Source organism: Trichomonascus vanleenenianus (assembly GCF_965637985.1).
Source record: "Trichomonascus vanleenenianus strain CLIB 3782 genome assembly, contig: TRVA0_052S, whole genome shotgun sequence".
Classification (NCBI taxonomy): Eukaryota; Fungi; Ascomycota; class Dipodascomycetes; order Dipodascales; family Trichomonascaceae; genus Blastobotrys; species Blastobotrys vanleenenianus.
The window spans coordinates 1-24076 of record NW_027481835.1 but is presented as its reverse complement, the minus strand read 5'-3'; the positions used below and the strand labels follow the sequence as shown (position 1 = coordinate 24076).

General features: G+C 52.1%; 14 protein-coding genes across 14 annotated transcripts; 7 read left to right on the top strand and 7 right to left on the bottom strand.

The window, feature by feature from the left end:
- Nucleotides 1-84: 84 nt before the first annotated feature.
- VPS24 (ESCRT-III subunit protein VPS24) lies at nt 85-765 on the top strand (the record flags this gene model as incomplete). Its single annotated transcript, XM_076687182.1, has 1 exon — nt 85-765. The coding sequence occupies one exon, from the start codon at nt 85-87 to the stop codon at nt 763-765; it is 681 nt and encodes a 226-aa protein (XP_076538555.1).
- Nucleotides 766-1322: 557 nt separating this feature from the next.
- STE4 (G protein subunit beta) lies at nt 1323-2516 on the top strand (the record flags this gene model as incomplete). The annotated part of the gene is made up of 2 exons (XM_076687181.1): nt 1323-1473; nt 1522-2516. The coding sequence occupies 2 exons, from the start codon at nt 1323-1325 to the stop codon at nt 2514-2516; spliced, it is 1146 nt and encodes a 381-aa protein (XP_076538554.1).
- A 661-nt stretch (nt 2517-3177) lies between these two features.
- Nucleotides 3178-3912, bottom strand: TAF14 (transcription initiation factor TFIID subunit 14; the record flags this gene model as incomplete). The annotated part of the gene is made up of 1 exon (XM_076687180.1): nt 3178-3912. The coding sequence occupies one exon, from the start codon at nt 3910-3912 to the stop codon at nt 3178-3180; it is 735 nt and encodes a 244-aa protein (XP_076538553.1).
- A 1951-nt stretch (nt 3913-5863) lies between these two features.
- Nucleotides 5864-6241, bottom strand: TRVA0_052S00320 (uncharacterized protein; the record flags this gene model as incomplete). The annotated part of the gene is made up of 1 exon (XM_076687179.1): nt 5864-6241. The coding sequence occupies one exon, from the start codon at nt 6239-6241 to the stop codon at nt 5864-5866; it is 378 nt and encodes a 125-aa protein (XP_076538552.1).
- A 146-nt stretch (nt 6242-6387) lies between these two features.
- Nucleotides 6388-7849, bottom strand: TRVA0_052S00298 (uncharacterized protein; the record flags this gene model as incomplete). The annotated part of the gene is made up of 2 exons (XM_076687178.1): nt 6388-7212; nt 7280-7849. 2 exons carry the CDS (start codon nt 7847-7849, stop codon nt 6388-6390), a joined length of 1395 nt encoding a protein of 464 aa, XP_076538551.1.
- Nucleotides 7850-7911: 62 nt separating this feature from the next.
- On the top strand, nt 7912-9399 carry MSS1 (Mss1p; the record flags this gene model as incomplete). Its single annotated transcript, XM_076687177.1, has 1 exon — nt 7912-9399. The coding sequence occupies one exon, from the start codon at nt 7912-7914 to the stop codon at nt 9397-9399; it is 1488 nt and encodes a 495-aa protein (XP_076538550.1).
- A 173-nt stretch (nt 9400-9572) lies between these two features.
- RUD3 (Rud3p) lies at nt 9573-11147 on the bottom strand (the record flags this gene model as incomplete). Its single annotated transcript, XM_076687176.1, has 1 exon — nt 9573-11147. The coding sequence occupies one exon, from the start codon at nt 11145-11147 to the stop codon at nt 9573-9575; it is 1575 nt and encodes a 524-aa protein (XP_076538549.1).
- A 719-nt stretch (nt 11148-11866) lies between these two features.
- RFC1 (replication factor C subunit 1) lies at nt 11867-15136 on the top strand (the record flags this gene model as incomplete). The annotated part of the gene is made up of 2 exons (XM_076687175.1): nt 11867-11911; nt 11963-15136. The coding sequence occupies 2 exons, from the start codon at nt 11867-11869 to the stop codon at nt 15134-15136; spliced, it is 3219 nt and encodes a 1072-aa protein (XP_076538548.1).
- A 466-nt stretch (nt 15137-15602) lies between these two features.
- On the bottom strand, nt 15603-15920 carry TRVA0_052S00210 (biogenesis of lysosome-related organelles complex 1 subunit 2; the record flags this gene model as incomplete). Its single annotated transcript, XM_076687174.1, has 1 exon — nt 15603-15920. One exon carries the CDS (start codon nt 15918-15920, stop codon nt 15603-15605), a length of 318 nt encoding a protein of 105 aa, XP_076538547.1.
- Nucleotides 15921-16280: 360 nt separating this feature from the next.
- Nucleotides 16281-17498, top strand: MKK1 (mitogen-activated protein kinase kinase MKK1; the record flags this gene model as incomplete). The annotated part of the gene is made up of 1 exon (XM_076687173.1): nt 16281-17498. The coding sequence occupies one exon, from the start codon at nt 16281-16283 to the stop codon at nt 17496-17498; it is 1218 nt and encodes a 405-aa protein (XP_076538546.1).
- A 319-nt stretch (nt 17499-17817) lies between these two features.
- Nucleotides 17818-19575, bottom strand: TAH18 (NAPDH-dependent diflavin reductase; the record flags this gene model as incomplete). The annotated part of the gene is made up of 1 exon (XM_076687172.1): nt 17818-19575. One exon carries the CDS (start codon nt 19573-19575, stop codon nt 17818-17820), a length of 1758 nt encoding a protein of 585 aa, XP_076538545.1.
- Nucleotides 19576-20217: 642 nt separating this feature from the next.
- MGE1 (mitochondrial nucleotide exchange factor MGE1) lies at nt 20218-20844 on the top strand (the record flags this gene model as incomplete). The annotated part of the gene is made up of 1 exon (XM_076687171.1): nt 20218-20844. The coding sequence occupies one exon, from the start codon at nt 20218-20220 to the stop codon at nt 20842-20844; it is 627 nt and encodes a 208-aa protein (XP_076538544.1).
- A 417-nt stretch (nt 20845-21261) lies between these two features.
- On the bottom strand, nt 21262-22608 carry MSF1 (phenylalanine--tRNA ligase; the record flags this gene model as incomplete). Its single annotated transcript, XM_076687170.1, has 1 exon — nt 21262-22608. One exon carries the CDS (start codon nt 22606-22608, stop codon nt 21262-21264), a length of 1347 nt encoding a protein of 448 aa, XP_076538543.1.
- A 520-nt stretch (nt 22609-23128) lies between these two features.
- Nucleotides 23129-23821, top strand: MRPL16 (mitochondrial 54S ribosomal protein uL16m MRPL16; the record flags this gene model as incomplete). The annotated part of the gene is made up of 1 exon (XM_076687169.1): nt 23129-23821. The coding sequence occupies one exon, from the start codon at nt 23129-23131 to the stop codon at nt 23819-23821; it is 693 nt and encodes a 230-aa protein (XP_076538542.1).
- Nucleotides 23822-24076: the final 255 nt, after the last annotated feature.

Here is a 24076-nt window from a genome sequence, read left to right as displayed (position 1 = left end):
TTAACCAAGTTTTGGCAGAATCACAAACCGCTGCATCCACTTGCGACGACTACGACCACATACTCGAAGATAAAGCATATCCCAATGAACTACATCAAGAAAGCGATATACGGCCCAGACCCACAAGAGCAGAAGCAGAAATGCAACTCTCTGATACGGAAAAACCAGCGAGAGCTTGACAAGATGCTGTCGAACCTGTCGGTAGCCGAGAACAAAACCAAGACGATGATCAAGTCTGCGGCGCGGAGAAACGACGTGGTGTCGGCACGAATGCTGGCCAAGGAAATCTACAACTGCAAGAAGCAGCGAGAGAGGCTATACACCTCAAAGTCCCAGCTGAACTCTGTCATGTTGCAGGTGAACGAGGCGTTTGCCCTGAGGAAGATTGAAGGCACTATGAAGACCAGTACTGGGGTAATGAAGGAGGTGAACACCCTCGTGAGGATGCCCGAGCTGATGGGGACGATGAACCAATTAAGCCAGGAGCTCATGAGGGCTGGTATCATCGAGGAGATGGTTGGAGATACCATGGATATGATTGGCGAGAATGAGTTTGAAGACGAGGAGATTGATGAGCAGGTGGATGCTATTTTGAGCGAAGTCACTGGCGGCAAGCTTGGAATTGCCGGAAGGATTCCGCAGAACCTTCCAGCTGCTCCATCAAAGGCGACTCCAGTCGAGGAAGAAGAGGAGGAGGAAGAAGAGGAGGCCAATACTGCCATGCTAGACGACATGCGACAGAGACTAAAGGCATTACAGTCTTAGATTTTTCCGTGTCCTTCTTTAATTTGGTGTTTTAAGAAGGCATTAACAATCCCTTTAGACGGCTTCCACAACTATAGACATACTAACTCATGCATTCTTACCCAGTCCCACTTCGATGCACTGATTGATCATGTACCGAGAAATGACCTTGGCCATATTTTGAGAAGGATTCGACTATTGTCTGAAGTTTACCAGTAGCAATAGTCGAGCCTCCTCGTGGACGTTGCGCAATACTTCGTGAATTATCAGGGCTACATGTATTGGGCAATTGCCCTATCGGGCTACACTGTTCTGTGAAAAGTTTAATACTAGTTGGCATTTGCCCATATCCAGTAGTTCTAATGGCCTTTACGCTCACCAAACAAGTATTCAGCGCCATACTGTACGTGGTGACGGGTGCAGACCGCCGCACAGGCTGGTGCATGCATGTACTGTTCACTGCGCCGGCTGCTGATTTTGGATTTTGCGGACATCAACAGACTAGGGGGGAGGGGAGCAGAGTACGATATGAAGCTCTCCAACCATCCGTTGTCACATTAACGGTCTAGTTACCCAGCATGTCATCCCAGGCACTGGCATATAACGGTTTAGACATTTGGTCTCTAACCACGCAGGAGAAGCTGCGGTACATCACCAGCATCAAGGCAGAAACAGAGTCCCTCCGAGGTAGCATTCTAGAAGCCAAGCGGCAGTACGAGGATACAACCCGTGAGTATGACTGAGCGTTTGAAGGAGGAGAAAAGACTAACAGGGAAGTACCGCAAATCGCATCACGCACCCCGCCGCTTACTGGGCTGGACATTCGCGGCAAGAACATCTTCAAAGGCCATGTGGGAAAGATCTACGACATGAAGCTGACTGGGGATGACCGGTACATCGTTTCTGTTGCCCAGGACGGCTTCGCTATTGTGTGGGATGCGTATTCCACGAGTAAGTGCGATGCCATCCTACTCGACTCGCCATGGGTGCTCTCGTGCGCCATTAGTCCTTCAAACAAGATAATTGCGACCGGTGGGTTGGACAATGTGTGCACGCTCTATCCTTTCTACGATGACGTCGCTCTGTCGCCTACTGTGTCTTCTAAAAAGCGGCGATCGGACACGATTAAGCCACGACCGCCGCTCATGCATTTCAAGGGCCACCGAGGTTTTATTTCTGGGGCTGAATTTATTTCTGAGGCGCTAATTGTGACCGTATCCTCGGACATGACGATGAAAATGTGGGACGTCGTGCGTGGATTGCGACTTCGCGACTACGGCGACCATATTGGGGATATCAATGCTGTATCAGTGAGCCATACCGACCCCAATATCATATCGACAGCTGCGGCAGACAACTCCGTCAAGATATGGGACACGCGAGTCCCAGCCGACCGTGCGGTGCAGACATTTATCACAGACACTGAGCTCACAGCGATAGACATTTTCCCAGACGGCAAAGCAATAGGGGCCGGGTGCGAGAACGGCACAGTGAAGTTGTTTGACATGCGGTGCGACGCCAAGATTGCTGAATACGAGTCTAGCAGGCTTTCTCATCAGGCGGTGACCGCGGTCAAGTTCACTCCTTCCGGACGGCTTTTGCTTACAGGGCTTAGCGAGGGGTCCTGCGGAACCTGGGACATTCTTAAGGGCCAGTGGATCCCCCAGCGTCCCGATCATTCGAGTGAGGTGACCTCGATACAGGTAGCTAGCGACGGACACCGCATGTACTCCTCTTCGTGGGACTCTACTATTCGCTCGTGGGAGCCTTAACCGCTCATCTCTTAGAACCTACAATTGAAGGACAGTCAGCTACCAGTGAATCATGCAATTAACAAGTTTATGTAACTAATTACAGATACTGCTACATTATAAGTTGTCGCAATTGATATGTTTAATTAATTGCAGCTACACTATTGCTACAGAATTGTCTACGGCAATTCATAAGTGTACATAAGATTATAAGATACCACTATGCATTACGCAACCAACATATGGTCAAATTGAAACAATAGAAATCAGTATTACCCTTAGCAGCCCTCCCTGTGTAGAGACCATGATAAGGTTGTATTCCCGGTCCAGTAACTCCTTAAGGTGCATGGTTGTCTGCGCCGAGGTCAATGCAGGTGCATCGAGTTCATTTAAACCGCATCCGAGCCGGTACCAAAGCTGCTTACGCGTAAGCACATTCAAGTACGCAGGTCAGAGACACAATTGCGCACCAAGTCTTCACGTCAAATGGGTGGACAGCCAATCAGGGCAATTTTTTCTGCGCGTAGGCGAACGTTGGAGATATCATGAATAGCCATACACGATCAGATCAGCTACCGTACAGTGGAGATGCAATAACAATATTTTTTTTATATTTTTTGCTGCTTTCCTTTCCTACAAATTATAAAGTAAATAATAATAAATAAAGGCAAAAATGAAAGAATTAAGCTGGTACACGCTTCTTACAGTAGTCCCACAGGCTTCGCAGCAGCGAGTCTGGTAGAGTATAGAGATCCATGTGGAACTCGCCCTCATCGGCGTCGTTCTTAATGTACATTTCGTCAGTCTTGTTATCGGTGACCATCTGGACCACGCCCAGAAGATCGTCCTCGCCCAGCTTCTGCAGCTTGTCAGCCAGCGACTCGAGGTCAATGTCTGCCTTCTGCACCGTCTTGGGCTTCTTCTTCAGCTTGCCCTCCCCTTCATCGCCCTTGCGCTTGTCGCCCAGCTCCTGGACACCGCTCGCACCGGGCGCATTGTAACCCGGCACAGGGCCGCTCTCGGTAAGCAGACGCGCCAGGGCCGGTCGGTTAGTCGGTATCGAGATGTTGTGGGTCACAATGTATTCGTTCTGTGAGAAGTTGAGATCGTGCGAAAGGGTTCGGTCGCCGCCCCGGTCGGCAAGATGAAGCACAATGCCCAGGTCAAACTCACCCCACCCCTGCTCCTCAATGAGGAAAGGCGGCTTCTTAAAGCTCCGCACCGGGTTTGCAAACGTCTGGTGCAGCTTGTACGTCACCTTGTCAAAAATGTTCGCGGGCATATCCTCGCCATTGGCACCCACGAGCGCGATCTGGATGGACCATTGTCGCGTCGGGAACCCTTCCACCGCAGGCACATCCTCCAGGATATGCTGCTTTGTGATGACCTTGACTGTTCGCTGTACTTGTTCGGGCATGGCAATGGTTAGTCTCGGCAAAAATTCACACTGTCAAGGATAGTTTGGATCGTCTGCAAACAGGTGCGCCGTCGCAAATGTTGGTCGTTATTTTTTTGTATCGCGCGCGGTTACACCGGATGGAAAGAAGAAAAAAAATCCCGCTGCTCTTTCAGGCTGGTCGTCTCCGGGAGGTGGGTTTCGTGTCGGGTGGTGATTTTTTCGACGGAAGGAGAGGACCATCGGAGGGGGCTGCGTCGCAGTCCGCGAGCGCATTTCACTTTCCATAATCCACTACTGACGACGCAGGACCAACCGTACCTGCATTGACGAATTGTTAGAGCGAGATTCGTTGATATTCGTTGCCGTATATTTGAACATCAGTCTTGCCTCACACTAACCTCGGTCGACCTAAGCAATGCATTGACTAGGTACGTAGACCTAGAAAAGCTGTAATAAATGCCTTCTATCAGTAGTGACAAGCACATAAGTGCTCCATTCAATTGATCAAATGATTCTTTCGGCTCTTATTGGCGGTATCCTACACGTATTCTGGTAATGATTTTTTCATTAGTTATACTATAATAACAATACAGTAATAATAATCTATCAATTACACTACGTCAAGAAGGTTTTCCCTCATGCTATCAGCGGTCTACCGCTGAGGAAATCGACCCCGTCTACCTTTACTGGATATTGTTATATTATATTAGAAACCTCATGTACTTCGATTAGTCCTCCTTCGCCCTAGGCAACGGTCTTTAATCAAGATTATTAATACCATAATAATAGGTAAGTACATATTATTGTACCTGGTAATAATAATCTATTTGCGTCTTGTTGAGGCCTTAGCCAGAGACATCACTGACTACATATGCATATAATCTTTCAAAATATAACAAAATCATTCCATATCAATTGGGTCCCTTTGCTGTACCGCATTTGCGTCGTGAGGATTGCTTACCCCCCGAGGGTCCGGGAAACACTTCTCCTACCCGGTTGGAGATTAAAAACCGGACACCCTTTATTGGTAGTTATACTAAGAGTGAAGTCTACGAAAGTCTGAGGGTAGATCGTGGTCAAAAGACTCTACATGAAAGTACATGTACATACCAAAACACACAAGTACATATAGCTGATCCTGTCATACACTTTTAAACTCTTTCTTCTGCTCTTGTTTTGCTATCTGCAATACCTCTAAACTTTTCCCATTTTCATTTTTGCTTGCCTCAGACTTCCAATAACTCTCGCAGAAGGTTGGCGAACTGGTAGATGAAATTTCTGATTGTGAGCGAACCAGTTGCACATACAACTGGGCGTTCCTCTTCCTCAGTGCCATCAATGTACGGCGCATTTATGTAGTTTTATTTTATTCGGTCAGCCCAATCCCAGTCAACAAGAGTGTCGAAGTCGCTCACTTCGAGACTCGCATATGACCACTTAAACAGCGGGCTAGCCACCTTCCCAGTAAGCCATAATAATCGCATTCTACATGTTCTTAAATGGAATGTTATTCTCCACATATTGCCATTGACTTTTTTTTGTAGAATTAGCAATGCTTTCGAATCCTTCGTTTCGTGCCGAGGAACGTCAGTCGGTCATATACGCTGGCTGGAGGAGGGGCCATTGAATCACGTAGGCAGGGCACTGGACAAGAATGTTTGGTGAAGTTTTTCCAAATAGCCACACTTGAAGCAGATTTGGACCCCTTTCACGTAAACCGGCGAAGTCAATCGCCAAACGAGAATAGATGAGCGTAGCGACAATCCTAATCCAGTAGAACCTCCTCAAAACCAGGTAGGATTATAGCTTAAGCAGTCTCGGATCGAGAATTACCACCCATAACTACAAATCGCGAATTAAGAGTCCGTTCTACGCGTAGCTGCAATGAGCGAGCTATTAATCCATTCTACGCGGAGTCTTGATCAACGGCCTGAAACAAGCGATTTATAATAATGGATGCTTATGGTATTTAAAGTAAGATAGAAACGCCAATGGCAACAGCTGCACCAAACACGGAGGTCGTAGTGATTGGAGCGAGGGAGACTGAATCATTGTCGTGCGCGTAGCGATGGTACAGCTTGCCGCTATGCGGAAGGACAACGGGCCTGACGAGCGGTTTCTGAGTCTCGTAGTCGTGGATGATGGTAGACCGCTTCTGAGTTTGCATAAAGTCAACGTTGTTATAGTCGAGTGGTTTGGGCCACTCGAATCTCACTGGCTCGTCCTCGCCTTCCATGAGCAAGCTCGGTTTGACTGGCTTATAGCTTCGATAGTTGTCTTCCCAGTTCTTGGAGTACGTAGTTAGATCCATAGCATAGACATCGTCGGAGTTGACTGGTGCGGCCATCGTAATGACTGCACAAATTGGAACCAGGGCTAAATGCGAAAGAAATTGCATAGCAATGTATATATACAGAAAGCGATGAAGAGGGAGAAGAAGAAGAAGAATGCAAAGCTATAACAGCGTAACTAAATGTAAACAGGCGAAGATGATTAAGTTAAACCTAGCTTCTGTCGAACTTTCTGTGCAATAGTACCATACGAATCAGCAATGGGGCCAGGAATGGCAGCAGGAGGCTTACCCGAGTCGGAAAGAGTGCAAATGTCTGCGTTCAATGGAATGTTCCCTATGACATCGATTCCACGCTTCTGCGCCTCTTTCATCGCCCCATCGCTGCCAAAGATATGCGTCTCGTGATTGCAGTTGGGGCACACAAACACACTCATATTCTGTACCATGCCCAGTACTGGGATATTGAGCTTGTTGAACATGTCAATGCCTCGGACCGCGTCAATGAGAGCAATGTCTTGCGGCGTAGAGACAAGGACCGCTCCATCAACCTTCACCTGCTGTGCAAGCGTCAATTGGACATCTCCCGTTCCGGGAGGCATATCAAGCACCAACACGTCGAGCCCGCCCCAGGCGACTTCGAACATTAGTTGCTGTAGTGCCTTTTGGACCAACAATCCTCGCCATGCTATTGCTTTGTCAGGGTCTACGAGGAACCCCATCGACATTGCTTTAAGGCCGTAGTTCTGTTTGGGGATAAGCAGACCATCCTTAGTGAGGCCCGGCTCACCAGACAGATTCAGCAGCTTGGGGATAGATGGCCCGAAGATATCAACGTCTAAAATGCCAGTGCTAAGGCCCTGATTGAACAAACTCAGCGCCAAGTTGACGGCCACAGTCGATTTCCCCACCCCTCCTTTAGCAGACGACACAAGAATGACCTTCTTAACGCCCTCAATGGGAGTTTTGGTAATTGCCTGCTGGCCAGGCCTGCTTCGCGGGATATTTGGTCTGCTTCGAGGAAGCCCCTAACGGAAAACCATTAGCATATATTCATATTTACAAGAGTTGGAATAGGGGAAATTATTTACATACAAGCGGGTTCTCATGGTTCAATGCTCGTATGGTGCTGAAGGATCGCTTCTGGTTTGTCAATCGGTTGATGACGTCGACTACGGCCTTGCTTGGGGCGTTCCAATCAGCCTCCAAGGTCTTCCACGGAACAGCGGCCATGATTTTCTTCATGTGCGGCTTCTCAATGGCAAATCCCTTCTCCTCAGCCAGCTTCTGGAGCTTCTGCTCGATCTCCTCAGCCGAGGCCATAGTCACCGACGATGCCAGCTCTTCAAGCAATTTCACCTCAGCGAGCTCCTTGTCCACGAGGTCCTGTCGGTTGCCCTCTTTATACTGCTCGACCGCCTTCGCCCGCTTCTTAATCATGGACTGGACAGTGTTGAAGAAGGCAATGTCGGTGGTTACCGAGTCCGGGGTCTCGAGGTTGGCGTTCTTGACTTGGCCCATTACGGCCCGGAGCACGTTCTTTCGCGACGAATCGCCGGCCCGCATAGCTTCTTTGAGTGACTGTCGCACAGAGGCCATGATTGGCGGCTCGGTCGCCATGTACCGTACGCCCCTTCGCACCGTCGTTCTAGCCAGCGAAAACATTGGTAGTTTGGTGGTGGAAAATTTGTGTCTCCCAATCCACTCTTATCAGATCATCATCACTAATGATCTCCATGATCCGGCCACTCCTCAAGGGACTGGGCCAAGCCAGGAGATACTCAACTGGACAGACGATCTATGCTCTGTCAACACACCCGGGTAAGGCGGCCATCGCCATAGTGAGGGTGTCGGGGCCCTCGTGCGCCCACGTCTACCGCCAACTGACCGGACGGAGCAGGATCATGCCGCGGGTCGCTACCGTAGCAACGCTGTATTCGCAGCACAAGTCGGTTCTGGACCATGCCTTGACGCTTTACTTCAAGGGACCGAAGTCGTACACTGGAGAAGACCTGTTAGAGGTCCACCTGCATGGCGGACAGGCGGTGACCAGGGCGGTCATGAAGGCAATTGCCGATCTCAACACTAAAGACACTCCCATTCGGTACGCTGGGAGCGGAGAGTTCACTAAGCGGGCGTTCGCGAACGGCCAGCTGGACTTGACGCAGATCGAGGGCATCCGTGACATCATTGAGGCCGAGACGGAATTCCAGCGTCAAGCGGCCATTGAGAGTGCCGGAGGCAAGACTAAAGAGCTGTACGATAGCTGGAGAGATGCCATTGCCCATAACATGGGGATGCTGACTGCGCTGATAGACTTTTCCGATGATAATGCGGATGTCACGGGGAACTTGTTTGGCCGCACCAAGCTCGCAGTTGCTTCCCTATTGGCGGAGATTAATGGGCATCTTGACCAGATCCAGCGGACCGAATTGCTCGTGTCGGGAATCAAAATGAACTTGCTGGGACCGCCTAATGCTGGCAAGTCGTCGCTGCTAAACTCTTTTGCGAATCGAGATGCGGCCATCGTCAGCGATATAGCAGGAACTACAAGAGACGTCCTCGAGGTGGGCATGGACATGTTTGGGTACAAAATAATTATTGGGGATACTGCAGGGCTGCGCAAGTTGGAGTCGGTTTCTGAGGGTCACGCTAAGATCGAGTACGAAGGCATTCGGCGGGCCAAGCAGCGGTTCAAGTCTGGCGATTTAGTCGTTGCTGTTCTCCCTGTGGTTGATCCCAGCAGGCATACTGAGCTCGTGGCCGAAGGAATCGCAGAGGAGCTGGAACTGCTTGGCGACAAGAAGATCATTATTGCATTAAACAAGATTGACCAGCTGGGCGATTCCGCAGACCTTGAAGCAATTGTCCGCGAATATTCGATTCGTCTGGGCATCCCTGGTGAGGATATCGTCCCAGTGTCGTGCACGACTCAAAAGGGTATCAACGAACTAGTGGCGCGACTCTCTGTTGTATTTAAAGATCTCACGCATAGCTCCCACGGTCCACCATTGGGAGCCTCGCAGCGAATCCAAGATCTGCTGAAACACGACGTTATAGCGAGTCTTGAGCAGTTCCTTGCCGAAGAAGACGTCGTAATTGCTACTGCCGAGCTACAGCAGGCTGTGGATGGCATTGGCAAGATTACTGGCCGGGGCATTGGCACCGAGGAGATTCTAGGTGTAGTGTTCAGTAGTTTTTGCATTGGAAAGTAACCTGTTTCCGTACTGATCTCCCATATCGATGTCTTCCATAACGACGGTCCTCCGTCCTGATCTTTCATACTGATGTCTTCCTGTTAGAGTTGTCGTTTGGAGGAACTCTGGTTGAACTTTCACTGTGGAAAGTACCGGTAGTTCTAATGGAATGGAGAAGAATTGCATTAGTTTTATTTCTTGGACGCCTCGCGCTCGAGGAACTCTGCGAATAAGCCCATAAACCCGCCCGACGAAGCAGACTCCTCATGCATACCCAAAAGAGAATTACTTGAAAACGACCGTTTAGGCGACGCCAGTGTTGGCGAGCGAATGCTCGACGGCCCGCTCGCGCTAGAGCGAGAAAGACCGGCCTGTACCTTCTCTTCCTCGTCCCACCCCAAAAAGTTTGCAATTAGCTGAAGCACTTCGAACTTTTTCGAGTCACCGCGTGGGATGGTCACAAAAGACAGAAACAGGTTAGTTATCAGCTGCTTATCAACGGTTTCGCCCTCCGAGTCCTTCTTGATCATTCTCAGAGCCTTGGTCAAGTGTTCGTTCAGAATAACCGCCTCGTGTCGCAGCTTGCCAATCAACAGCGACTTCTCCTTGCTCTCGCTTTCAAACTGGCTGAGGCGCTCAATTGACTCTTTGGACTTATCTATCTCGTCATCCTTGGCCTTGGACTCATTTTCAAGTGTTTCTAGTCTGTCTGCCAAGTCCCGATTCGACAGCTCCAACACCCGTACCTTCTCAGTAACCTCCAGCTCTTTGATTTCAAGTTCTTTCTGCGCAGTATCCAGCTTTTTACGCAAGTCATCTCGCTCTATGCGGAACACCTTGGCGTACGAGGTCTGCGAACTGATTTGCTCTTCGAGCTCAGACACCTGGCGCTGGTACCCTTCTCGCAGACGCCGTTCCTCTTGGAGGGCAATTTCAAGATCCTGGGTCGCGCTGTAACCCTTGTCAGCCTTTTCGACGGCGTCTCGTTTCTCGGCAACGAGCGTGTCTCGCTCCGTCTCCCACTCTGCGTATGCGCTCTGCAATTCCTGCCGCAGCTTCGTCAACTCATGCGATAGTTTATCCTGCTCTTTATTGGATGTGATGACTTCGTTTTGGAGCGTCTTAATGGTCTCCGTTCCTTCCTGCTTAACCTGCTCGGCCTCCTTCTTGGCGAACTCTGCGTCTTTCTTCAGGAGCTCCGCATCTTTCTTGAGGCTTTCCACGAGCTTCTTGGTCTCGGCCAGCTCCTCCTTGGTTTCCTCCAGCGCGGCGGCATCCGACTTGAGCCTCTCGCCCAGCGTCGACTTGATATGCGAAATTTTGCCTAGGAGGTCCTGGTAGTCTTGTTCGGCTTCCTCTCTTGCTTGCTCCGCCTCGGCCAGCTGTTCTCTAAGTTTGGACACCTCTTCACCTTCGCTGTTGTCCTGAGGAGGCTCCTTCTTTTCCTGTAGCTTTACCTCGTCCAGTTCAGCTCTTAGTGCTTCGATCTCTTTCTTTAAAGCCTCTTCATCGATATAGTTGGCCATATCTCTCTTTAATGCGTCTTCATTTCTAGAGTCGGCAGTCTCTAATGCCTCTGCATTGCTAGAGTTGGCGGAATTGACGCTCTCCTTTGGCGTATCGGGCTCGGGTGCGTGCTCATGTGTGCCATTAGATTGTGGCTCTTCGACGGTGGGGGCTTCTCCGTTGGGCTCGACATTCGCTGGGCTGGCCTCCTTCACCGGCTGTGGTTTCTTCTGGCCTGACTTCTTGCCTTTCTTCGCCATTGTGCCGTCGTGGAATGGGTTCGTGGTGGCCCTTTGAGACGTGCTGAGTTTATTTTTGACCAGCGTGCGCGTCATCACCGTAATGGCGGATACACCTGAAACCACTTAAACGGCGATCACCCCGATAAAGGGCTCTTTTACGCGGTTCCACGGTACTTCTGTAAGGGACTTACAATCATTTTATCATTATTTTTGTATCAAATTGTAAATAAATTGTATCTCAGTGGCTCAATTGGTTCAATTATTCTCATTCGTCCAGTCTCTCTCCCCCGATCCCCTATTCCATTGCGGAGTTGGTAGTGACTTTCAAAATTCGCTTTATAGATATAGATTCCCTTACCCAGCTTAAATATGTAGCACCATAAGTAGCATCGATTTATAATCTCAATTGCGTCGATTCGTGAGCTGATGGGTACAAGGCAACTACGCTAGCAATCGCATTCAGAAAATATAAACCCTCCTGCCTTTTATGGTTAAGTTAAGTCCATATTATTTATTATATCCTTTCTTCCCTTGGCTTTCTGCTATCTCTATGCAATGGTGTGTCTGTTAGTCGTTAAGTCGTAGAGTCGCGGGGTCGCGGAGCGCGCTTCAATTAAAGGCGCGTCGCGACGCCAAAATTGCTTTATTCCCCCAATATAGTTCCTACTTTAGTTATCCCACTGGTTACCCTTATCATTCTCGCGGATATATCTCGAGTTATCCCGAACCAATTAACAATGCCGGATATCAGGGATTTCTTTGGCGGAGGAGCCGAAACCAAAGTAAGTGACATTGTTGAGCTAGTAAAAAACCCGTGTGCTAACTCGTTGGAGCAAAAAACCGGAAAGCGAAAGATCGTAGAGGACGACGAAGTGGAAGTGCAGTCCTCGCGGCCTGCTAGAGCAAAGAAACCTAAAGCGGAAGACGTTGGCGTAGAAGTCAAGGCTTCTGAATACTTCAAGAGATCAAGACCAAAGGCGTCTGCTTCCGCAAGTTCTTCTACCAAGTCTCCAAGGAAAAGGGCTGCTTCAAAGAAGGAAGAAGTCGTAATTCTGGACGATGATGATGATGATGTAATAATGGAAGAGGCTCCTACGAAGAAGTCTAGCAGGGGTAAAGAGGAGACGGCGGAGGAGGTTTTGGCCACAATTCCAGATGCAGAGCTGCCAGATATAGACCCCACTGAGGCAAAGGTCAACGTGAGAGATATTATGGCTCGGCGGGCGTCGGTCCAAGACCAGGAACCCGGCTCCGTAGATATTCCAGAGGCTGCTGAGAATTGTCTGGCCGGGTTAACGTTTGTGTTCACTGGCGACATGCCTAGTCTGTCTCGACCCCAGGGCCAGGACCTGGTCAAGCGGTATGGCGGTAAAGTTACGGGCGCGATTAGTGGCAAGACATCGTGTGTCGTCCTCGGAGACAACGCGGGCCCAAAGAAGATCCAAGCGATCAAAGAGAAGCATATTAAGGCAATTTCCGAGGACGGGTTCCTGCAATTGCTGAAACGAATGCCTGCTAACGGCGGCAGTGGCGAGGCTGCCCGTAAAGCCATGGAGAAGAAGGCCCAGGAAGAGGCAAAGGTCTTGGCTGACGCGAAGGAGATGGATGAGCAATTCGAGCAAGAAGCTAAGGCTACAGCTGCGGCTGCTGCCAAGAAGGCTCAATCCAAGGCCAAAGAACCGAAGAATGTCAAGGTAGAGCCGAAAACAGAATCATCCAGATCAGGCAAGCAGGAGTCCGCTGAGATGGTGCTGGCGAGGGTTCCGGACGCAGAACTGCCCCATGTGGATCCGTCGGCCAAGGTTAACATGCGAGAGGTCATGGCTCGCCAGGCCGCCGTGCAGGACCAGGTAGCAGGAGGCTCCGTTGACATTCCAGAAGCGGCAGAAAACTGTCTTGCCGGTTTGACATTTGTATTCACTGGTGACTTGCCAAACCTTTCGCGAACCCAGGGCCAGGATCTCGTCAAGCGGTACGGCGGCAAGGTAACAGGATCCGTCAGCGGCAAGACGTCGTGCGTCGTGTTGGGCGACAACGCCGGGCCGAAGAAGATCCAGACTATCAAGGAGAAGAAGATCAAGGCCATCACGGAAGCTGGGTTCCTGCAATTGCTTCGTGAGATGCCTTCCAATGGCGGTTGCGGCGAGGCGGCACAAAAAGCCATGGATAAGAAGGCCAAAGAGGAGGCCAAGATGCGCGCTGACGCCAAGGAGATGGAGGACGAGTACAAGCGGCAGGAGGCTGCTGCTGCCAAAGCTGCGGCGGAGGCCAAGACCCAGGGCAAGGAGGTTCCTCGCGGTGTCAGCAAGGAGCAGCTGTGGACTACAAAGTATGCGCCTAAACAGCTCAAGGACATCTGTGGCAACAAGGCGGCCGTAACGAGACTGGCTGCGTGGTTGGAGAATTGGCACCACAACAAGGCTCGCGGATTTGCCCCGACTGGCGCGAAAGACGGCTCAGAGTTCCGTGCCGCCCTTCTCTCCGGCTCCCCGGGCATTGGCAAGACCACGAGCGCCCATCTCATTGCCAAGCTCCAAGGGTACGATGTCATTGAGTCGAACGCCTCGGACGTGCGGTCCAAGTCGCTTCTTGCTCAGACTGTCTCCAAGACACTCGACAACCAGTCGTTGGCGGGGTACTTCAATCTGAGCGGTTCTGGCGAGGCCGCCGATGTGCACAAGCGAAACGTTTGCCTCATCATGGACGAGGTCGACGGTATGTCTGCTGGCGACCGCGGTGGCGTCGGCCAGATGGCGGCCATTTGCCGGATGACCAAAGTGCCGATTATTCTCATTTGCAATGACAAGTCTCTTCCCAAGATGAGGCCCTTCGACCGCGTGAGCTTTGACATTCCGTTTAGAAAGCCCGAGGCCGCGCAGATACGGTCGCGGCTGCTGTCGATCTGCCACCGGGAGGGCGTCAAGGTCGATGCCTCGGTGATTGATCAGCTCGTTGAGTCGACGAGAGGAGATATCCGGCAGATTTTGAATTTGCTATCCACCTACGCGCGGACGGAGAAGTCTATGAACTTTGACCAATCCAAGGGCATTGGTAAGTCGTGGGAGAAGCACGTCGTGCTCAGGCCGTTTGATATCACTTCGCGACTACTTTCAGGTGGCATGTTTGCTGCCAGCAACAATTACTCTCTAAATGACAAGGTGGAGCTCTACTTCCACGATCCTGACTTTACACCGCTAATGATCCAGGAGAACTATCTATATACAAGGCCCAACCGAGCATCGTCGACGCACGGAGGGCACCTAGAGCTGGCCATGCAAGCCGCTGAGTCGATTTCCGATGGCGATCTGGTCGACAAGATGATCCACGGCTCTCAGCAGCAGTGGAGTCTCATGCCGCTGCACGGCATGCTCTCCTCGGTGCGCCCTGCATCCCTAGTGGCCGGCCCAGGCACAGGCATGTACCGGTTCACAAGCGTCCTGGGCAACATGTCCAAGACGGGCAAGTACTCGAGGCTGCTGCAGGAGATCCACTCGCATACACGCACGAAGCTGTCGTCTGACCGGTTTGAGATGCGTCTGCAGTATCTCCCTATCCTCACCGAGAAGCTGCTCACTCCGCTGCTGGACCGCGGGGATGCAGGTATTAGCGAGGTCATTGAGCTGCTGGACCACTATTACTTGACGAAGGAAGACTGGGACGTCATCATGGAGCTCGGCGTCGGCGCCAACAAGCCCGAGGACCGGCTCAAGAAGGTCGCGTCCAAGACCAAGGCTGCGTTCACGCGGCAGTACGGCCAGATGGACCACCCGACGCCGTACATGAAGTCCGCCGCATCGCTTGCGGCGCCCACCGCCAAGAAGACGGCCGACGTGCCGGACCTCGACGAGGCCTTTGAAAAGGACCCCGAGCCGGAAGAGGAGGACACCAAGGAAACCGCCGACGACAACGACATCACCAAGGACAAGTACATCAAGCAGGCCAAGCCGCGTAAGAAGCCGGCTGCCAAAAAAAGGGCCGCCCCAAAGAAAAAGACCGCCAAAAAATGACTATAATTTATTATACTGGAAGTGCCTTTGTATCGCCTCGTCATAGTACTTCTTGAGGGGCTAGTCCCCCCCCCTTGGGCTCCGCTATGCGGAGGAATTGATGAATATTCCTAGTAATACTACGTGGCACTTTGGGGTAATCTCCTGTGCTCATTTATTTCAATCTTTCATATATATTTACTTGATAGGCATAGTTCCTCCGCGAAGTTATGGCCCCTCCTTGTACATTTATTGCGAACTCGTAACGCCGTTGCACGCATTTTTTGTTACAACAATCGGAACGCATTTGGAAAGTTTTGTTACGCTGTAACCAACCGGCCGTTGCAACAATCCGCCCTCGAAGCGGAGCCACGGGAGCTCGAGGCCTGGCCCCCCAATACATTAACAGCGGCAGAATAAGACTATTAGCAGCGGCAGTACAGGACATAATACACAATTGATACAAATAGTAATTAGCTTAAAATGGTTAGCGCTGTTTTCGTGTCTTGACTTCGAGCTCGCGGGACCACTCGTCGACCTCCTTGGCAAGCATCTCGAGATGATCAATGTGTTTCTCGATGGTGTCGGCCTGCTTACAGTAGCGGTCTATCGTGTTATACGCGGCCCGAAGGTACTCCTTGTCGGTGTCGAGCCCAGCGGCCGCGTCGACAAGGTTCATATACTTGTTGGTGGCGTTGATGTTGACGCGCTCCATGACCTCGAGCCCACCAGTAGTGTACTCCGAATCCGCATTGACGACTTGCCGCAGAGCGCTGAACGTCTCTGGCACCGACCCATCCCCCATTGTCCAAACCTGGTCCAGGGCTGCCTTTGATGCGGCGTAACGGGTGTGGTGCGTCCCGCGCGGTTGGTCCCAACCTGAAACTTGCAAACTGTCTCTCTTTGGGCCCTTCACGGTATAGTGAGGTGATTCTCTTCTCCCCCTTTTTCCGTCTGTCGTTAACTACTTATCCGCTTGGGTCTGACTGTGTAATCCAATTTTCCCACCTTCCATTTGATCAGAGTAGTCCGTTGAATGGACCGGGCGGAAGCTAGGGTTTGTAGAGTAGTATACGGAATGCCGAACGTATCGTATCCGCCGCTAATTCGGCCGCCCTCGTCGTCGTCATCGTCGGCAGCGACGAACCGGCCGTCCTCGGCTAGGATGAAGCTGCCTTCTCTAACGATTCCCAAGTCGCCAGGCCAGAGTGCGGCGCACCCTCCGCTGGTGAACCCGACGCCGTACACGCCGGGAGGTGAGGAGTCGTCGCTTGCGCCTCCAACGCTATACACGAGCTCGTCCAATTCTTCTTCTTCCATGCTGAGCCCGGCGCTGATGGCGGCCGTCAATGGCCCCGCAGCCTCTTCCGAGGAGTCCAACTACTCTACGGCGTCGATGGCGTCGACTATGGAGACGGCGAGCACCGACAATGCGAGTTCACAGAGCAGCTCGACGGCGCACCTCGGGGACGTTGACCAGCTCGACGAGGAGGGGTGGCGCGAAGTCGCCCGAGCTGGCGACATCATTGCATTGGGCAGCCTCGGCGAGGGGATTGGCGGCAGCGTGACGCGGTGCCGCCTGCGCCACGGGTCGACGGTGTTTGCCCTGAAGGAGATCACGACAAACCCGAACCCCGAACTGCAGAAGCAGATCCTGCGCGAGCTGCAGTTCAACCGGACGTGCAACTCACCGCACATTGTCAAGTACTACGGCACGTTTATGCGCGAGGAGTCGGCTAACATATACATCGCCATGGAGTACTGTGGTGGAGGCAGCCTCGACGCCATTTATAAGCGCGTAAAGGCGCGCGGAGGGCGCATTGGAGAGAAGGTGCTGGCCAAGATAGCCGAAGGAGTGCTGAGAGGGCTTTCGTATTTGCATGAGCGGCGCATTATCCACCGGGATATCAAGCCGCAGAACATATTGCTCGACAGCAGCGGCCAGGTCAAGCTGTGCGACTTTGGTGTGTCGGGCGAGGTGGTCAACTCGTTGGCGACGACTTTTACCGGTACCTCTTACTACATGGCGCCCGAGCGCATCCAGGGCCAGCCGTACACGGTGACATCGGATGTGTGGTCGCTGGGGCTCACCATTATGGAAGTGGCCCAGCACCGGTTCCCGTTTGCGGCGGACGACCAGCAGCCGCTCATGCCCATTGAGCTGCTGACGTATATCGTCAATATGCCACCGCCAGAGCTCCAGGACGAGCCGTCGGAGGGGATCAGGTGGTCGCAGGCGTTTAGGCATTTCCTTGGTTGTTGTCTGGAAAAAGATAACAAGAAGCGTCCTAGTCCCCGGCAGATGCTCGGTCATCCTTGGATCGTGGGCCAGTTAAATAAAGTTGTCAAGATGGACAAATTTGTGAGCGAATGCTGGTCATAGATTCTCTCACCAAAGAGACGCATAGAGATGGATAAACTGCTGGTTAGTTTTACGTATTATTAGCTTCGTTATTATATTGCATTATTTATTCATTTATATGAATCCTCCGCGAAGCGGAGCCAATGGGGATTTTGGTGGGCATGCCCCCCCCCCCCCCCCCCCCCCCCTCAAGATGCTACGAGAGGCAAGGCAGTCAATTGAGGCATTGGCTGCGGTTGTCAACGTTTCATTACGGTTGATCTGAAGGTTTTTATGTCTAAAAGTTGTAACGTGAATGCCTTAACGTAAAATGCGTTAACGCGAATGCTTTAATGGTCAGTTAGGACCACGTCTCTTGGAGGTACCTGCCCGTGACTTCCATCTCCTTGAGGTACTCTTCGGCACCCTCAGTCGTCAATCCCGCGACTTCTTTGATGATGGCGACAATGGTAATCCGCACCTCACGGGGCATGCGCCCAGACGAACCACACAAGTAGATAGAAGCGTTCTGGTTGACGATAAGGTCGCCCACAGTCTCCCGCTCGGCATACAGCTTGTTCTGAACGTACCCACCGCCCTCGCGCGAGAATGCACAAACAACATCAAGGCTGTCCACCTTCTTCCAATCCTCTTCAAACAAGTAATCTTTGCTGGCGAAGCGGCACCCAAAGAACAGCAGCATCTTCTCGTCTGTCTTTTCGTTTCGGGTCAAAATGAGACTACGCATTGGAGCAACGCCCGTGCCCGGTGAGATCATGAGAATTGGCTTGTCAAGGTTCTGCGCGAAAGAAGACTTGTGTACAGTAAACGGGATGGCGTCGCCATTCTGTAGAGTCTCGACCCACCGAGTGCACACACCGCGTCGGATGCGGCGCAAAATCGTCTTGTACTTGACAATGGCGATAGCCAGTTCAAAGTGGTTGGTCTGCTCCGGAGACGCCAGGGAGAAAAGCCTTGACCGCAGGATGGGCAAGACATCAAGCACGTACTCCACCGGGATTCTGAGGGTGTCGAATTCGGTGATGGTCTCCAGGATGGACCTTCTAGGGCGATTGGCGTAGTCAAAGAGGTCCTGGAGGCCGTCTAGAGTCGAAAACTCCTGGAGACGCTCCCGCTCACGCTCGCCTGACGCGAAGTGCCACACCGTGGCAAAGAAGCTGCGTCGCGGGATCGCCGTGATGTCCAGGTGGTGGATGAGCAGGTTGCGCAAGGTCAAGGGCTTCACGAGCCCGCCTGGAATAGCGTTCTCAAACTCTTCATTTACGGAAACTGGGTAGTCAGCTACGTCGCTCCACCCCTGATGGCGAATAAGCAAGTCGACTTCCTGTTCGTTATTGCTCGGGTAGAGCGCCACTGTGTCGCCAGGAGAGTATGCAATATCTGGCTCATCGGCATCCTTCTTTTCGAGGTCAAAGGACAGGAATTGCACGTCCTGGAAGTGGTCCTCGCTCGTCATGCGTCTATTTTCACGGACAACGCCCAGTGATACGTCGGGACGCGTCATGGCTACTGCCTTTGGCTCTCCGCTAGCTCGCTTGACCTTGTTCTTTAGAATCTCAAACGAGTACCTGGGTGGAAGAAGTTCATCTTCAGGAATTGGGTCCACTCCCTGGGGCAGTGGGCAGAGCTCCAGAAGAGACTCGGCCATGTTCTTGAGCCACGAGTCAAAATGCGCATCAGTGCCCTCGCTGTGCTGCTCATCGCCCTCTCCACGAGTCGCAAACTCCTTAGCTCCCAATTGAGAGACTCGTTTGTGGATCTTGCGGATAGCCCAATTGAACCGCGGGTAGGACGAGTCTCCGAGGCCGAAACTGGAGAACCTTAGTCCCGAAAACAGCGTAGGAGGGAGTCTCTTCCTCAGCAGCTGTCGCCACAGCTTGTGGGCGTTTCGCGGCAGCTCTCCCTGGCCCGTGGTCGAGCACACAAATACAATGAACGGTGCCTCCCCCTCCGCTATTTCCCCGAGAGTGCAGTCGTCCATGCCCTTGACGACCGCCGTGAACCGCAGCCTCTGGCAGATCTTGGCCACTATCTCAGCATAGTCCTGCGAATTGCCTGTCTCGGTTCCGTACAATATCAGGATCCGCCTGGTCTCCATTCTATTAATATTGTCCAGTTGATTGTTGGGCTTATCTTATCAATCAAGATCGGTGAACAATTTTCGTATATTTTTCACCGGCAAGCGATATCGGGAGACCTCTCCAAATGCTACTACCGGTAAAATACTACGTTAAACTGTGATACCAGTAACTAGTCCCTCTTAGTTAAAGCGTCTATGAAGAAACGGAGGTGATTACAAATGCGAAGGAGGTGTAGCTAGGTCGGGGCCTACCTGGTTGGTAGATATTGTTAGTCATGCAGTGCTCTTCAGTAGGTGGGTACCCAAATTCGCTCACTGAGGCCATCTTTCGGGAACACTAGGGAAGCCCCATATATTATATGAACGCAACTATTCAAATGTCATACAAGTACTAAAAATGATTTGACGTACATAAAGTACAATTCCAACATGTACATCTTTCTATGGTAGTTTACCATAGGTACTGTCACGGCAGGAGGGGTCGATGGCGGTGATGTGTCTCGTATGTCGCAGGTGGACCACCACTTCCCAATATACGAATTTTCACCTCCACTACCACAGTAGAAGGTATTCTTTTGCGGAGAAATACGTCACAGATAATAATTAAAAATGATCCGAAGACTCGCGAGGACTCTTTTCAACCAGGCTGCGCGACCAGCCATGGTTCGACCGGCCATTATGCGACCAGCTATGGCGCGACCAGTTCAGGCAGTCCGATTCTACTCCGAGAAACCAGTTGAGGAAGCCAAGTCTGAGGAGAAGCCGGAGGCTGAGGAGACTAAGACTGAAGAGGACGGCGGGCTCGCCGAGTGGGAGACGAAGTACCAGGCTAAGGACAAGGAGGCGGCCCAGCTCAAGGACCAGCTGCTGCGATCCATCGCTGACTTCCGAAATCTCCAGGAGACGACTAAGCGGGAGGTCCAGAACGCACGGGACTACGCGCTCCAGAAGTTCGCCAAGGATCTGCTGGAGTCTGTCGACAACTTTGACCGTGCTCTCTCCATTATCCCCGAGGAGAAGCGAAACTCCGAGACTGAGCTCGCCAACCTGTACGAGGGAGTTAAGATGGTGCAGGCTATTTTCGAAAAGACCCTGGCCAAGCATGGCTTGGAGAAGATGGACCCGCTCGGCGAGAAGTTCGATCCGAACATCCACGAGGCTACCTTTGAGGTGCCCCAGCCGGATAAGGAGCCTGGCACCATTTTCCACGTTCAGCAGCCGGGCTTCTCTTTGAACAACCGGGTGCTGCGGGCTCCAAAGGTCGGCGTTGTCAAGGGCAGCGAGTAATTTTCATTCACGATTTTGTACATAGTATTTCTGTCATATAAGTTTCATGCCCTTGTAAATCTACTAGAATACCTGACGCCTCCTCCCGTTAGGTAAGTATTTTGTTACAGTGTTACCAAAAATGGTCCCACAGCCATTGTAACAGCGTTACCAATGACTCCTAACAGCATTGTTACGGCATTACCAGCAGCGTACAGATCCGCGTAACGACATTCGAGGGTCAGCCCCCGAGCTCCTGTAGCTCCGTTTCGCGGTCGCCTTAATCAGAGCCAATCGGTCCATAGCCACAATCAGCTCCGCGCAGCGGAGCCCCAGGGGGGATCTAATTATTATCCGGTAGGCGCAGGTATTCGAGCTCTCATAGTTACGTGGAGGGGTGAAAAGATGTAATAGGCTATTTACAAGATATATTCATAATTAATTTCGAATCTCGATCGGGAACCGCTTGGACAGCTCGTCGAGAACCTGCTGCTGCAGTTCGTTAACCTCGTCGTTAGTAATGTTCCGGTCCATCGACTGGTAGTTGATTCGGTAGCACTGGGACTTTCGGCCAGTCTTGGGGTGTACAAACTCGTCAATTAGCGAGACATTCTCCACCATGTCGCCAGCAATTCCCCGGATGATCTCCATCAGGTCGTTTTCGTGGACAATGTCCTGGCCCCGGTCGGGCAGCCAGAACGCCACGTCCCGCACGGTGCCCGGGTACTTGGAGAACGGCTTGAACGTCGAAACCGTATCGGGCGAGAACTGGTCGAGAAACCGCTTGTCCTGCGACCAGAAGAGCCGGATGTCCGGAATGTTGAACAGCAGCATTGCTGACCGCTCGAGGCCAATGCCAAACGCCCAGCCAATCTTGTCGCCCTCGGTGTTGTTCTTGAGCACACTCTCCTGTACAACACCGCAGCCGCACATCTCGAGCCACTCGCCCTTCCACCAAATCTCAATCTCGTACGACGGCGCGGTCCACGGGAAGTAGGCCTCGATCCACCGCGCCTTGATCGGCTGCATGAGGTCAGGGTCCGTGCTACCGGCCTTGATGGCAGACTCCCGCGCCTTGCCGAGCAGCTCGCCCATCACGATTTCCACAGTGCGCTTGAGGTGCTGGCTCACCAGCTCGGTCTCCAGGTCGGTCATGGTCTCCTGCTTGGGGTTCGACGGTCCGAACGGTGGGTTCGGGTCCTCGACGACAATTCCCGAGTCTGGCATTGCAGCCAATTCCTTCTTGAGCGTCTCCGCAAGTTCTGGCGACCGCTCCCATACTCGCGCGCCCTCCATCTGGTGGAAAGCCGGGTAGTGGGTGCGGTCAATGGTGTCTCGTCGGTACACGTCGGCCGAGATGAGGTACCCCGGCGTCTTGGAGGCACGGAAGCATTCCGGTTCGTGCGCCGAGGTGTGGGTCCGCAGCAGTGTGTCTTTATTGATGTAGTAAGTGTCGGTCTTGCTTCGCCCCGGGTGGTCCTGTGGGAAGCCCAGCACGTCAAAGTTCTGCTCCGTCGTCACAACGGGCCGGAAATCGTTGAAGCACGTATACCCCATAGTCGACAGCCTCTTCTCAATGACGCTCCGCAGAATGCCTATTGGATGGGTCGGGTTCAGGTGCAGGTTGCGTCCCGTCAGCTTGAGGATGCTCTCGGGGACGTTCGTCCAGTCGTCGGTAGCATACTTTTTGCCCAGCACGGTGAGTTTCTTAGTACTGCTCCACCGCACCGTGCTGATGCGGCCAATGGGGCTCAGCCGGGGCACGCACGCCCTCAGCAAACTCATTCTATCAGTCGTCGTCGAGAGTGAAATTTCACTGGTTCACCATGCGATCTCATTCGCGCGACACGTTGATGCGGCTGATACCCACCCCGTTGGCTAATTCATTGGACTTCAGTTTTGGCCGGCCAGGACTCATACAACCTTGGGAAACCACCCTTGGTAGATCTGCTTCGGGGAGGGATTAAAGTTATTCTGAAAAGATCACCGCATAGCGGTGATCTAGGGGGTTTGGCGGGGGTATTGGTCCCCCCCCCCCCCCCAAGTGCACCGGACGCCATCAACACTATCGCATTCCTCCATATATAGAGTATAGGGACCGCTGCAAAGTTAATTGAGTTGTTCTCATTAGTTTAGTTCGCTCATAACCTACCCGACTCCTTGAGAGAGTCTCGTCGTATACGAGCATGTACACCGCACGCGGGGATAAGTGACACAGAAATAACGAGCCCCAATATGATGTGTCGCGCGGCCCGACTGGTGAAAAATTCATCAACGACCGCTTGGAAGACCCTCGTCAGGCGTCATGTTGAAGCTCACGACGCTGTTCAGCTCACTGCAAATAGGCCGGCCAGCCGTGGCACGGCCTCTCTTCCGGGCCTCTCCTCTGAAGACGGTCTTCCAGCAGCAGACGCGATTGAAGCATGAGTACAACCCGCGGTTCCGGCGGGTGAGGAAAGATCACAAGGGTAGAGTTCCCGTGCGAACGGGCGGGTCCATTAAGGGCTCTACTCTGGAATTTGGCATTTACGGCATGCGCCTCAAGTCGGCTGGTGTGCGACTGGCGGCGATCCAGCTCAAGGAGGCGGACATCTCGATCATGCGTGCTCTGCGACCAATCAAGGGCAAGCTGATCCGACGACTGCACACTAACATTGCCGTCTGCACCAAGGGTAACGAGACCCGTATGGGTAAAGGTAAAGGTCCGTTCGACTACTGGGCATGTCGAGTGCCGACGGGCAAGATCGTCTTTGAGATTGTGGGCAATCATGTCCACGAGCAGACGGCGCGTGAGGCATTCCGGATAGCGGGAGATAAGCTGCCGGGTGTCTACGAGTTTGTAAAGCTAGGCGAGTACAAGCCCAAGGTTGGATTTGCCGAGGTCGAGTTCCCGGAAAAGGTGAACTACGTTGAGAAGCTCAAGAGCAGCCCGACCAAGGAGTATATCAATGTCCAACGAAGCAAGAGCCCTGCTGTAAAGAAGTACGCCCGGCGATAAATTCTAATATCCTGTATATACTGAATATCATGACTCTACGTTATTGTTGCGGTCCGCTCCCCCGTTTTTCCTTCAATTGGTGATTTAGCCATCGGTGTATTCTACTCTCTACTCTCTACTCTACTCTGTACTCTACTCTCTACTCTACTCTCTACTCTCTACTCTCTACTCTACTCTCTACTCTACTCTCTACTCTACTCTCTACTCTACTCTCTACTCTACTCTCTACTCTACTCTCTACTCTACTCTCTACTC